At 37.5% G+C, this 13,007-nt stretch overlaps 2 protein-coding genes across 2 annotated transcripts in view; one reads left to right on the top strand and one right to left on the bottom strand.

Moving 5' to 3' along the window:
- TOP2A (DNA topoisomerase II alpha) overlaps positions 1 to 13,007 on the bottom strand; it is a 30,005-nt gene that overhangs the window by 16,074 nt on the left and 924 nt on the right. The window contains exons 2-19 of the mRNA XM_025439926.2: positions 12,729 to 12,884; positions 12,422 to 12,512; positions 12,089 to 12,152; positions 8,828 to 8,973; positions 8,579 to 8,676; positions 8,145 to 8,357; positions 7,629 to 7,802; positions 7,355 to 7,456; positions 7,119 to 7,256; positions 5,237 to 5,375; positions 3,422 to 3,579; positions 2,825 to 2,950; positions 2,439 to 2,549; positions 2,200 to 2,305; positions 1,999 to 2,108; positions 1,487 to 1,579; positions 423 to 537; positions 199 to 320 (exon numbers count right to left, since the gene is read on the bottom strand). Of these exons, the coding sequence (XP_025295711.1) occupies positions 199 to 320; positions 423 to 537; positions 1,487 to 1,579; positions 1,999 to 2,108; positions 2,200 to 2,305; positions 2,439 to 2,549; positions 2,825 to 2,950; positions 3,422 to 3,579; positions 5,237 to 5,375; positions 7,119 to 7,256; positions 7,355 to 7,456; positions 7,629 to 7,802; positions 8,145 to 8,357; positions 8,579 to 8,676; positions 8,828 to 8,973; positions 12,089 to 12,152; positions 12,422 to 12,512; positions 12,729 to 12,884 (2,262 nt within the window). The remainder of the gene's footprint in view (positions 1 to 198; positions 321 to 422; positions 538 to 1,486; positions 1,580 to 1,998; positions 2,109 to 2,199; positions 2,306 to 2,438; positions 2,550 to 2,824; positions 2,951 to 3,421; positions 3,580 to 5,236; positions 5,376 to 7,118; positions 7,257 to 7,354; positions 7,457 to 7,628; positions 7,803 to 8,144; positions 8,358 to 8,578; positions 8,677 to 8,827; positions 8,974 to 12,088; positions 12,153 to 12,421; positions 12,513 to 12,728; positions 12,885 to 13,007) is intronic.
- LOC112655076 (transcription initiation factor TFIID subunit 12) lies at positions 10,658 to 11,550 on the top strand. Its single transcript, XM_025439927.3, has one exon. It carries the CDS (start codon positions 10,773 to 10,775, stop codon positions 11,256 to 11,258), a length of 486 nt encoding a protein of 161 aa, XP_025295712.1. The 5' UTR covers positions 10,658 to 10,772; the 3' UTR covers positions 11,259 to 11,550.

Here is a 13,007-nt window from a genome sequence, read left to right as displayed (position 1 = left end):
TACAGTTTGACAGATTTCACCAAATTCAGGGCTCTTGCTTTCCAATAATTTCTATCAAGTCCTATTCAACCTTGGAGGCATCTTCTATTATGGATAAACAAGTGTTCATCTCATCAAGTACTCTAAGTGTTTGGAAAATGATTTTGCAGGTATTACCGCTATAATGCTTTCTGGAAACATTATGGATTGTGTGTTTACCTCACCATGATGATAAGAGGACATCTCAGCCACTGACCCAGCCAACTGGGCAACCTTCACCTCTCGCTTGTCATTCCGTTTGAAACAGGTAAACAAAACCTTTCTTTGACCTGGTTTCAAGCCTTTAAAATAAAAGAAGTACAAATATTAGTATCCTCAACTTAACTATTTTTGGACATTGATTTCTATGTAGGACAAAAACAGGCTAACAAATTGGAACTCACCATCCACCATAGATGGGATAGATCTCTCGTTATCAGAATTTGAGAACAGGATAAGTTCCTTATTTATAAAGTCATTGTATGTCAGATATGTGGTAGTTTGCCCATACAAGTAATCCTGAGGGATCAAAGAGAGTATTACATGATCTAGTTTAAAATAAAAAAAGATCATTGACTTTAATAATGCTTGAAACAAACAAATAAATAAAACAGAAATCTTTCATCATATCATTTCTGTGATAATTCTTAAATCCCTCAAAGATACAGAATTTTATAGAAGTATTTTACTGTTTCAAAGATAAAGCAAATTAAAAACAAAACAAAACAAAAAAACAAAGATAAAGCAAATTTAATTGTTGCACAATTAAGAAAAACAGCACTGCCTTTTTAGTTTTTAAAGATTTATTTATTCATGAGAGACACACACACAGAGAGTATGAGTGAGGCAGAGACACAGGCAGAGGGAGAAGCAGGCTCCATGCAGGGAGTCTGATGTGGGACTTAATCCTGGGACTCCAGGATCATGCCCTGGGCCAAAGGCAGGCGCTAAGTCCGCTGAGCCACTCAGGGATCCCTACATTGCCCTTTAATTTTTTTTTTTTAATATTTTATTTATTCATGACAGACACAGAGAGAGATAGAAGCAGAGACACAAGCAGAGGGAGAAGCAGGCTCTATGCAGGGAGCCTGATGTGGGACTTGATCCTGGGTTTCCAGGATCACACTCTGTGCGGAAGGTAGCGCTAAACTGCTGAGCCACCTGGGCTGCCCTACCTTTTTAATTTTTGAGGCTCCATACACTTATGCAGCAGTCTAAATAAGCACATTCATATAGTTGCCTATTATTAAATTTTTTACTGAAGCTATTAGTCATTGTGTTGTAGGATTTTTTTTTTTTTAAGATTGAGCACATGCAGGGCTATTGAGATTGTGAGAATCCCAAACAGGCTCCCAGCACAAAGCCCCATATGGGGCTCAATTTCATGACCCTGAAATCACAACCTGAGCCAAAATGAAGAGCCAAACCAAATGAGTCATTCAGGTGCCTGAATATATACAGTTTTTACCTCAGGAAGGCCAAGTAACTTCCGTTGTCTTCTATCTTCCATGAAATGAGTTAACCATTCCTTTCGATCATCTATCTGTTTCTTGCTAAAGGCCTACAAATTAGAGATAAAAATAACAGGTCACTGGTACGAACAGTCTTACTCAGTTTCCTAAAACATATGGTCCCTTTCTCTAGGATATGTTTACTAAAAACATTCTATATTCTATAAAACATTTTTTTTAAAAGATTTTATTTATTCACTTGACAGAGGTAGAAAGCATAAGCAGGGGGAGTGGAGTGGCAGGCAGAGGAAGAGGGAGAAGCAGGCTCTCCATGGAGCAGGGAGCCCGACTCAGTGCCTGATCCCAGGACTCTGGGATCATGACCCGAGCCAAAGGCAGACACTTAATCAACTGAATTACCCAGGCACCCCTATAAAACATTCTACTATATAAATATTTATGTTTCAATTAACTAGTTAAAAGTAGTGATTTACAAAACTAGAATGTATGAAACAGAATTCAAACTGACCAAGCTGATGGCAGCATCATCTTCAGGACCGGAGTATTTGAACTGAATACGATGTCTTTTCATATTTGCAAAGTATTCTTTAGCTTCTTTTGATGTGCTGGTACCCAAACCTATGCAACCAAGAATACTAAGTTACTCCATATAATCTTGTATAATGGTTTAAAACAAAATGAGAAATTCTATGTGGGTTTCCTTACAAACCTTTGTAGTACTTGACTTTCCATTTTTTATGATTTGGAGTAGAACTCTTCCATTCTTCAAATTCAGGAAGGCTATAGAATGCCATTTCTTGTTTGTTTTTAGACACCTGTGGTAAAGAACACATTGCTGTGGTTTTGACTCGAGTCCCCTGTATACTGTACATCATGGGGTAAAAATGTGTATAAAGTGTTGAGTAGGGCCTTAAAATATCCATTATGGTAATTTAGAAGTTAACATACCTTTACAATCGGAGTGATAAATTCCTCCAGAAAACGATGCCGTAGAAGAGAGGGCCAGTTATGATGGATAAAATTAATCAGCAAGCCTTTGATATGGGAACCATCTTGGTCCTAGAAATATTTGGAAAGAAAAACACAAAATAATTATTTCAAAACTAAAAACAATTATGCTTGACCTACTGGTAATTTCTCTAAAATTTTTCTATGGGGATTAAAAAAAAAAAAAAAGGCTATTCAAATCCAAGCACTTAACCTGTATGTATAACATACATGTGATGAATAAAGCTCCAGGTTAAATAATTTCCTTCCATAGCAGGAAAGCAATGCAACAGTTAAGACATGTTAATTTAGTGTAATAATCTAATATATTTGAAAGCAAATCTGACCTGATCTGTCATAATCATTATCTTCCCATAACGAAGAGTCTTCAATGAATCTTCATCGTCATAGTTTTTCTTGTACTGAAGACCCACGATCTTGATGATATTATTAATTTCAGCATTTTCCATGATCTAAAATGGATATAAAAGGTAATGTTTTGCTTATAAATCTGAAAATAAAATAGGACGGTATATGTTGTTTGGATTTTCTTAAGTTCCACTATTTTCAATTATTAGCTTATACTTTAGCCAGAAAGATCTGTTAAGATATGCTACAATATACTCAATGTCTTAAAAATAATAACAAGGGATCCCTGGGTGGCACAGCGGTTTGGCGCCTGCCTTTGGCCCAGGGCGCGATCCTGGAGATCCGGGATCGATTCCCATCGGGCTCCCGGTGCATGGAGCCTGCTTCTCCCTCTGCCTGTGTCTCTGCCTCTCTTTCTCTCTCTGTGACTATCATAAATAAATAAAAATTAAAAAAATAACAATAATAACAATTAACTATCTAAAATAGGTTTCAAAATGCCCAGTGAGGGAATGAAATATAAGCATGAAGTCCTGCATTATACAACTAGATTTAGATTCTAAAGATGGTTCTACCTGTTTATGAGAAGCTTCTCGAACATTGAGTATTTTTCCTCTAAGTGGGAAAACTCCATATTTGTCTCTCCCAACCACACCAAGGCCTGAAACAGCCAAAGTTTTAGCTGAGTCTCCTTCAGTCAGGATAAGTGTACACTCATTGGAGTTTCGACCCCCTAAAATAAAAATACACAAATTAATATTGGAACATTTAGTTCAAACCTCAAATATACTAACTCAGACATGCTATTAACAGTTTTGTGATAAAACAGTAGTAATTAGATATATATTAGAACTAATGTTCATAGTAAAAAAAAAATCCTAGTTTCTCAGATGATTTTTTTCTGAATTTTCTGAAAAATATTTTATTTTTTAAAAAGATTTTATTTATCCATTTGACAGAGAGAAAGAGGGAAAGAGTGAGAAAGTATGCACAAACATGTGGAGTAGCAAGCAAAGGGAGCCTGATGCAGGGCTCAATCTCAGGACCCTGGGATCATAACCTGAGCTGAAGGCAGATACTTAACTGACTGAGCCACCCAGGCACCTCTAAATGATTTTAAGTAATCTCCTTACCTACCCAACATGGAGCCTGAAGTCACAACCATGAGACCAAGAGTCACATACTACAACAACAGAGCCAGCCAGGTGCCTCTCTTATGCTAATTTCTCGTGATAGTTACACTATTGCTAGACATTCATTTGATCATGTTATGTTAAAAATATTTGTTAGTGATGGGGCTTAGAACCCCCCCAAAATAGGGCACTTGCATACTAAATATTTTAAGCTGAAAGAGCTTGAGAAAATGTTAAAAGCAAGGTCAGTCTGATCTCATCCCCCAACCTTCTACCCTGAAGCAGGTCATGAGACCCTAATGTAAGAGGTGCCCTCCATATACCACAGAGGAAGGGAATGTTCTTATCTCCCAGAGAGACACTGAAAAGAATCTGAATGAGTAGGCCTCACTGAGCTTCCCCCCGTTTACTATACTTAGTTCATACTCTGCTCTTATCATATCTTTCTACTTTTCCTCAAATCTAACAAAAACACTCAGGTTTAACCCTCTCTTTGGGGCGGCATTTCCCTATGAAAGCTCCTGTGTCAAGTAAAATTTATTTAAATAAATTTGTATGTTTTTCATCAGTTAACCTGTCTTTGTCAGTTTAATTTTTAGATACAGTGGGACTCCTTGGTGGCTCAGTGGTTGAGCATCTGCCTTTTGCTCAGGTCATGATCCCGGGGTCCTGGGATCAAATCCCTCATCAGGCTCCCTGCAGGGAGCCTGCTTCTCCCTCTGCCTATTTCTCTGCCTCTCTGTCTGGGTCTCTCATAAACAAACAAACAAACAAACAAACAAATAAATAAAATCTTAAAAAAAAAATTTGTTTTTTCAGATCCGGACAGGACCTAAGAGGTTTGAGGAAAATTTTTACCTACCCTACATTAGATAATAGATCACTATATATATATTTTTAAGCAGGCTCCACATTCAGTGCAGAGTCCAAGGCAGGGCCTGAACTCATGACTCAAGATCAAGACCTAAGCCAAGATTGTGAGTTAGACGCCTAACTGACTAAGCTACCCAGGCACCCCAGATCACTACAAATTCTTATTTTATACTCTTAATAGTCATCTCAACATTAATGTAACAGTCAAAAATTAGAAATGATCTCAACATTCAATAACATGGAATTGGCTGATTTTTACCCATGGAAAAATACTCTGTTGAATATTACATGTTGAGGGGAAAGTATTGATGGTATGCTCTTAATGAATAAAACAAATAATCAAATCACATGATTTAATGTTTGGAAGCATTATTAAATGTGTACCTGCGTCATTGGCATCATCAAGTTTGGGAATTCCCTTGATTCTGTTATGCTTTACAGCTGAACACTTCTTGTTTAATTGGATTTGGGCCTTAAACTTTACCCAGTTTAGAATGCTTTCCACAATACCACAGCCAGTTGCCTGAAAATGAGAAGATTCACATTTGGGAAGAAGAGTTTGGTTAGAAATCTAGAATACAAATGAGTTCCTATAAAAATAAAAATAATCCAAAGTTTGCAAAGAGGCAAAAAAAAAAAAAAAATTCAGACAGAGGCTACGTCTTCCTGTCTTAGGTTATCATAACTGAGGGAACTGGTTCCTTTGGTTCATTCGTTCAATAAATACTTACTGACTACATATTTATGTTGTGCTAAGCACTGAGTCCATGTTGGAGATTTAGTGGTTAAAACAAATTGGTCAGGTCCTTGTCTTCATGGACTTTAAGATACAACAGTAAAATGGAAATAAAATGAGAAATTACAAGTGTGATGAGTGTTATGGATAAAAGTGTGCTACATCCAGGAAGCATTTCAGGCAGAAGGATTACCATGTGGAAAAGCTCTGAGGAGGGGGGCAAGAGTACTAATGCTACTGAGTAATTTGAAGACAGTAGGACTGAAACTTAGATAACACAGGAAAAAGTGATACTGAGATGAGGTTGGAGATGGCAGTCTTATAGGCCACATTAAAGAATTTGGTCTTAAAAAGATTTTTTTTTTTAATTTTTAAAGATTTATTTATTTGAGAAAGATAGAGAGAATGAGTACATGCAAGTGGGAGGAGTAGCAGAGGGATAGAGAATCCTAAGCAGACTCCCCACCTGAGCACGGAGTTCAATGTGCAGCTCCATCTCACAACTCATGAGATTAGGACCTGAGCCAAAATCACGAGTCAGACACTTAATCTACTGAGCCACCCAGGGGCCACCCATTTCTTTTTTTAAACATTTTAAGTAATCTCTATACCCAATGTGGGGCTCAAACTTCTAACCCGAGATCAAGAGTCACATACTCCACTAAGTCAGGAAGGCGCCCCTAGACTTTTTCTAAGGGTGGAAGTTACCAAAAGACTTCAAGAGAATGAAGACAAAAACGTGTGCTTTAAGACAAAAAGATTACTCAAGGGCATTGAAAAAGAAGGACTGAACTGTTACGAACATTAAGAATCATTACAGTAATACAGAAAAGAGATGATAGTGAGAGGCTACTGAAGTATCCAAAAGATGAGTCTTACTGATTGGATTACAGAGGAGGCAGGGGGGTAAAGAGAAGGCTCTCAGCTTTGTTTATGCAACCTAGTGGTTGGTTAGGGACTTTTATTAAGATAGGAAATAGTTTCGTTTTTTGGGGGTGGGGAAGTTCCTCGTATAGAGATCCAGTGAGTACGGAAAGAACCAAAACACAGTTTTGGATGTGTTGACTGAGAGTCAACTTTAGGCATTCAAAGCTGTTTGGTAAGCAGTTAAATGGGCTGAGTTCAAAAGTGATCTAAATTGAACAGTGGGGCAGCCCTGGTGGCTCAGCGGTTTAGCGCTGCCTTCAGCCCAGGGCCTGATCCTGGAGACCTGGGATCAAATCCCACATCAGGCTCTGCATGGGGCTTGCTTCTCCCTCTGCCTGTGTCTCTGCCTCTCTCTCTCTCTCTCATGAATGAATGAATAAATAAAAATCTAAAGAATAAATTGAACAGTGATAATGTAATGGGAAATATATAGGCATATAGATGATAATTAAGGCTGTAATAAGACCAGTGAGGTGAAAGCAATTTTTACCTTTTTTCAGAGGCAGAAGACATATGGGAAGAATCTTGGTTTTTGCAGAGCAGAGAAGGGCAATGGAAATAAAGCAAGGTGCTTCTATTTCTTATTTCCCTGTAGATACTCACAGCTTTGATGAATTTTTCACTTAATTGGCATGTTGATCCAAAGCTCTTGACTTGTAAAGTCATGTTTTCTTTCGTCTGAGAGTCAAAGGTTGGGTTTTCAATCAAGGCATTCACAAAAATCCACATGTGATTTTTCACCTGCAGGAAAAGTTGATATTACATCACTATAAACTTATGCTTTATTTATAGCCTTTCTCTTCTTACTTGACTTTAGAAAAACTGCTAAAATATCATACCTGATGTGCTTTTACTGCAACACCACCCTTGTTCTTCTTCTTCACAACATCAACAAGTTTAGTCACAATCTGATCAGCTATATAATCAACATGTCTGCCACCCTAATGGGGAAATAAACCAAACTGTAAAGCTCACCATCCTCAAAATTATGATAATGACCAATTATTTTTAAAAATCTAACTTAGCTTTATGCCAAGGCAGCCAAATATCCGAGTTCATTTTATTCATTAAAAATGTAAAGATAAATCATGATTAATACAAAAGTGAAATTACCTTGGAGGTAGCAATGCTGTTGACGAAGCTAATTTGCTGAAAGCCTTTTTCACTCATTGTTAAACATACTTCCCACCTGGGGTTTACTTGTTCATGGATAATTTTCAATGGATTGCCAGTTTCATCTACCTTATCCTTCAGATACATATCTACGTAGCTACGGAATCCTTTTACCTGTACAGGAATTGAAAGTTATGGTATTAGAAAAAAGTTATAAAAAGTATCCAATGATAGACCATGAGGATTTTTCAAAACTAATGATGTTCAATGATGGGCATAAGAGAATTGTCATTAAGGGGTATAATAGGATTTGTTTAGGAGACTGAGAAAAACAGTTCTTTTAGTGAGTCTGAAAGAGCTAAGTAAAAAAAATGTAGCATACTGTTATCTTTTCAGGAACGTATCCTAGAAGTGGTAAAAAAAAATATGGGAGGAAAAAAAATCAATTTTTCCTCTAATGATGATCTTTATATAAAGTCCCTCACTGCTCTTAACAACACCCCAGAAAATGCTTACTGGTAGTTTATTTCCATTGAGAAAGACTTTGACATCTTTAGTGGATCCAGCAATATCGTATGCTCTTCTAACCATCAGTGCAACAATGTCTTTATCTAGGCTTTGCATTTTAAACTTGGACAAGTCAGGCTGGAAGGTAATACATGTATAATCTTCCCCATTAAATGGCCTGAGTTCCATCTCACCAGCCCTTCCCATGTTATCCATCCACGTCTGTGAAAGTAAAAAATAGGAAGATAAAAAATTCAAGTCTTTTCACAACAAACTAGAAAAACAAATTTAGAAGTGCTAAAAAATAACTTAATATATGTTCGTGAATAATTTTCCATGATTTAATAGCTTATAAATTACATTACATTAAACCAGCCATTAATGCTGTTATAAATTGCTAAAGTACAATTTATAATTGAGACACAGGATACTTATTTACTTGCCTGTTTGAACATTTTCTTGTATTCTCTACTGGCTGTTTCCACAGTAAACTTGGTACTGAATATGTTACACAATTTGGCCCCATAGCCATTTCGACCACCTGAGCAAATAAATGTAAAAGACTTTGTTATCACTGGCAATGCAAATCAATTATAGAGATTTATTATTATTAAAATATTGGAATTTATGCCACAGTCACTTAAAAGTGTGCTTTATCAGCAAAAAGTATGTTATTTTCCTCCATACTCTACCTGTTACTTTCTTTTCATCATCATCATAGTTACTAGAAGTTAGGAGCTGTCCAAAGATGAGTGCTGGGACATACATCTTCTCAACTTTGTGTTCAACAACAGGAATACCTTTCCCATTATTCCATATACTAATTAAATTGTTTTCCCTAAGAAAGGAAGAATGAAACTTTTATTGTAAAATACATGGTTAAGGGCAGCCCCGGTGGCTCAGTGGTTTAGTGCCACCTTCAGCCCAGGGCGGGATCCTGGAGACACAGGATCGAGTCCCATGTCGGGCTCCCTGAATGGAGCCTGCTTCTCCCTCTGCCTGCGTCTCTGTCTCTCATGAATAAATAAATAAAATAAAAGGTAAACTAGTGCTTAATATTTTTTATACTTAAATGTTATTCTTAAAATATAGAAATTCTCAAGTCTCAATTTCTATGACTTTTTTTAAGACTTTATTTATTCATGAGAGACACAGAGAGAGAAAGAGAGAGAGAGAGACAGAGACACAGGCAGAGGGAGAAGCAGGCTCCATGCACGGAGTCTGACGTGGGACTTGATCCTGCGTCTCTAGGATCACGCCCTGGGCCGAAGGCAGCGCTAAACCGCTGAGCCACCCGGGCTGCCCCCTCTATGACTCTTTTTCATACATATATTCTGAAATTCAGCATGAAGTACTTTTCCCACCATGTTTAGTTCCTGACCCTCCTGAAATAGGAGCCAAGAGGAAAAAAAAATTAATCCCTTCCAACACCTGGGCAGATACTGATAATGCTGAAAAAATATGAAGTTTTAAAATGTTAGGATAAACAAAGGGAAATGATTTATGCTCAATGGAAAGGACAAAATTTGGAAACAATATCATTAAACTGTTTTCTTTTTTGTTTTTTAAAAGATTTATTTATTTGAGAGAGAGAGAGAGAGAGAGAGAGAGAATGTTTGAGATGGGGAGAGAAAGGGAGAGAAAAACCCTAAAGCAGACTCCTTGGTGGGCAGAGCCCTACTTGGGGCTGGATCCCAGGATCCTGAAATCATGACATGACCTGAAATCAAGAGTCTGACACTTAACCGACTGAGCCACCCAGGTGCCCCTATTATGTTGCTTTTAAGAGGATCATCTATCTGTACTGCCTAGCAACCTTAGCTTTCCCATCCAACAAAGCACAGCGCAAAACAAATATGAAAGGGCAAAATATTACCAATTGTAAATTGCTCTGCTGGCCAAAAAAAAAAAAAAAAAAAAGCTAAAAATTTATTTGGAGTTATTTCTCTCTTATTTTTTTTAAGATTTTATTTATATTTATTTATTCATGAGAGAAAGAGAGAGAGAGAGAGAGGCAGAGACACAGGCAGAGGGAGGAACAGGCTCCATGCCAGGAGCCCGACGTGGGACTCAATTTCCATGGGACTCAATTTCTGAGTCTCCAGGATCACACTCTGGGCTGAAGGTGGTGCTAAACTGCTGAGCCACTGGGGCTGCCCCTCTCTTGTTTTTTTTTAAGTTAATTCTCATAAGATAGTAGCTCAGTTATAACCAGATTAACACCACAGATCTTATTCCAAGTTATGCTTAGTATTATCTACAAAAAAGACTAAAACTAGCTCAACATTTTTTTAAAGACTAGGATATCAAGCCCTTAAGGAACATTCAAGTACCTCATTAACACACTTCCCCCCAGAGAACCTAAAGCAGTTTATGCCATAACAGATCAGGCTAATAAAAAGGTGAAACAAGCACCTTGAGTACCCACAAAGGGATACTCAGCATTTATAACCAGAAATATTAGATCCAATTATTCTCTATCACCACCTGCTGGTTTCCTATTTGAATAGCATCATGAGTCCGCATATCATGGGGAGATAGACGCTGCTGCCTTTGATTGGCCTTGGTCCTCACAGCTCCAAAAAGAAAGAGGATCTCGATAAGCTCTATGAGCTGAAGTCCAAAGCTCGGCAGATTATGAACCAGTTTGGCCCCTCAGCCCTAATCAACCTCTCCAATTTCTCATCCATAAAACCGGAACCAGCCAGCACCCCTCCACAAGGCTCCATGGCCAATAGCACTACAGTGGTAAAGATACCAGGCACTCCTGGGACAGGAGGGCGTCTCAGCCCTGAGAACAATCAGGTATTGACCAAGAAGAAATTACAAGACTTAGTAAGAGAAGTGGATCCTAATGAGCAATTGGATGAAGATGTGGAGGAGATGCTGCTGCAGATTGCTGATGATTTTATTGAGAGTGTGGTGACAGCAGCCTGCCAGCTTGCTCGGCATCGCAAGTCCAGCACCCTGGAGGTGAAAGATGTCCAGCTGCATCTAGAACGCCAGTGGAACATGTGGATCCCAGGATTTGGCTCTGAAGAAATCCGACCCTACAAAAAGGCTTGCACCACAGAGGCCCACAAACAGAGAATGGCATTGATCCGGAAAACAACCAAGAAATAACACACGGAAAGGTCAGGGGATGGACAACAGTGTATTTGGAGATACTTGAGCTGAGACCTCAGCCATCTCATCCTTGGATTTTTTTTTTAATGCTTTACAGAGAAGCATATATTTTTTATTAACAGTGCAGCAATATCTATAATGACTGAGAGGATCTGCCAAAAGAATAAAGCCTCCTACCCCAACTTCCAGTCCCTTTTCCCTGACGTCTCAAAGAAGAGCAATGTATCTTCCAGAGAAGATTTTATTTGTGGTTTATTATATAAGTGATTGAATATTGGACGAAGCATTATGGTCTTGTTTGGTGAGACAGTATTAGCAGGATTTGTAGAAGTTTGTGTTTCCTTCTCCCTTCCCCTTTTCCCTGTACTTTGTAATGTCAGTGTTTATATGAATATGACTTTCATTTGCTTTTCCAGAATAAAGAAGTTATTAATCGAAAAAAAAAAAAATGAATAGCATCATGAGAAAAAGTGAAAGCTCTGGACTCCAGAATGCTTAGAGCAATTATTGGAGATGCTTACTGAAAAATTTAGGTCATAAATTTTGTCATAATGTCAAATGTCATAATGTCAAGTGTCAAGTGTCATAATGTCTGTAATTTATTTTGAAATAACTGAAAAAGTATGGATGGAGCAAAAATGGCAAAGCGCTGATAACTGTTGGATCTAGGTGTAGGTATCAAAGATTGTTCATTGTAGCATTCTGCTTTTCTGTGCTTTTGCAGAATTTCATTTAATAAAAAGGTCAGTGTTAGTATAAATCAAAGTAAATGCAACTAACAGTAACCACGAGCTATAACAAACCAAAAGATCATGCAAGAGACTTACGGGTCAATTGTGACTCTAATACAAGACATTTTTGGGTCCCTTTGTTTGTTGTCTGCAGCATTGACTGAAAGAAAATACACATTCGTAAGAAACTGAAGTATTTAAAAAAATTAAGATATAGAAAGAAAAAAGCAGTATTAACTAGGTGTTAATTTAACATTTATTCATAGCACTGTTTCTAGGAAAGAATTAAACTTGCCAGACTCCAGTAATCTTCTTCACCTTGCCAGCTATTGTTTGAAATGACAGGAGCTCTGGTTATAGAGGGTTTGCTAAGAAGGATACTTAGGAAGGATTTGACCAGTAGATATTTATATGAAAGAATTTACTCACCCAGAATCTCATCAAAGATTTTGTACAACCCAGGGACAAAGGTGACTTCCCTATAGTTCATGCCAATATCTTCATCGTAAACCCACATTTGCTAGAAATAAGGCAAGGAAATATAGTTACTTTTCTTTTTTACCCTATATTTATTGTTTTATCATCATTATTATATCTGGATTAAATACTACAACATATATATGATAGCTTAGGCCAGGTCTAGTGACACACAAAGTACGTGGAATACATAGAAAATTAACCTGGAAAAGTACACATTTTAACTACTTCATAACCACATTAAATTACTTGGTTTTACCTGGGTCACTAATTCCACAGAGCCAATGTAGGTGTCCGGGCGGAGCAAAATATGTTCCAGTTGGGTTTTCTTTTGATAGATCCTTTCAATAGACAGTCTTTTCTTAGCATCTTCATTTTTCTTTGTTTTGCTGATTTGCATGTTTTCATTTACCGGCTAGCAATTTCAGAAAATTGTAGAAGGGGGAATTTTTCAATGAGAGGTTTATTAAGAACCGCAAACAAAACTCCCACCGTAATGATTTACCCACGATGACAAACCACCATCATTTTACTAGGT

Source organism: Canis lupus, chromosome 9, assembly GCF_003254725.2.
Source record: "Canis lupus dingo isolate Sandy chromosome 9, ASM325472v2, whole genome shotgun sequence".
In the NCBI taxonomy this organism is placed as follows: Eukaryota; Metazoa; Chordata; class Mammalia; order Carnivora; family Canidae; genus Canis; species Canis lupus.
Note: the sequence above shows the minus strand (reverse complement) of the source record. Positions and strands in the feature narration are given on the sequence as shown.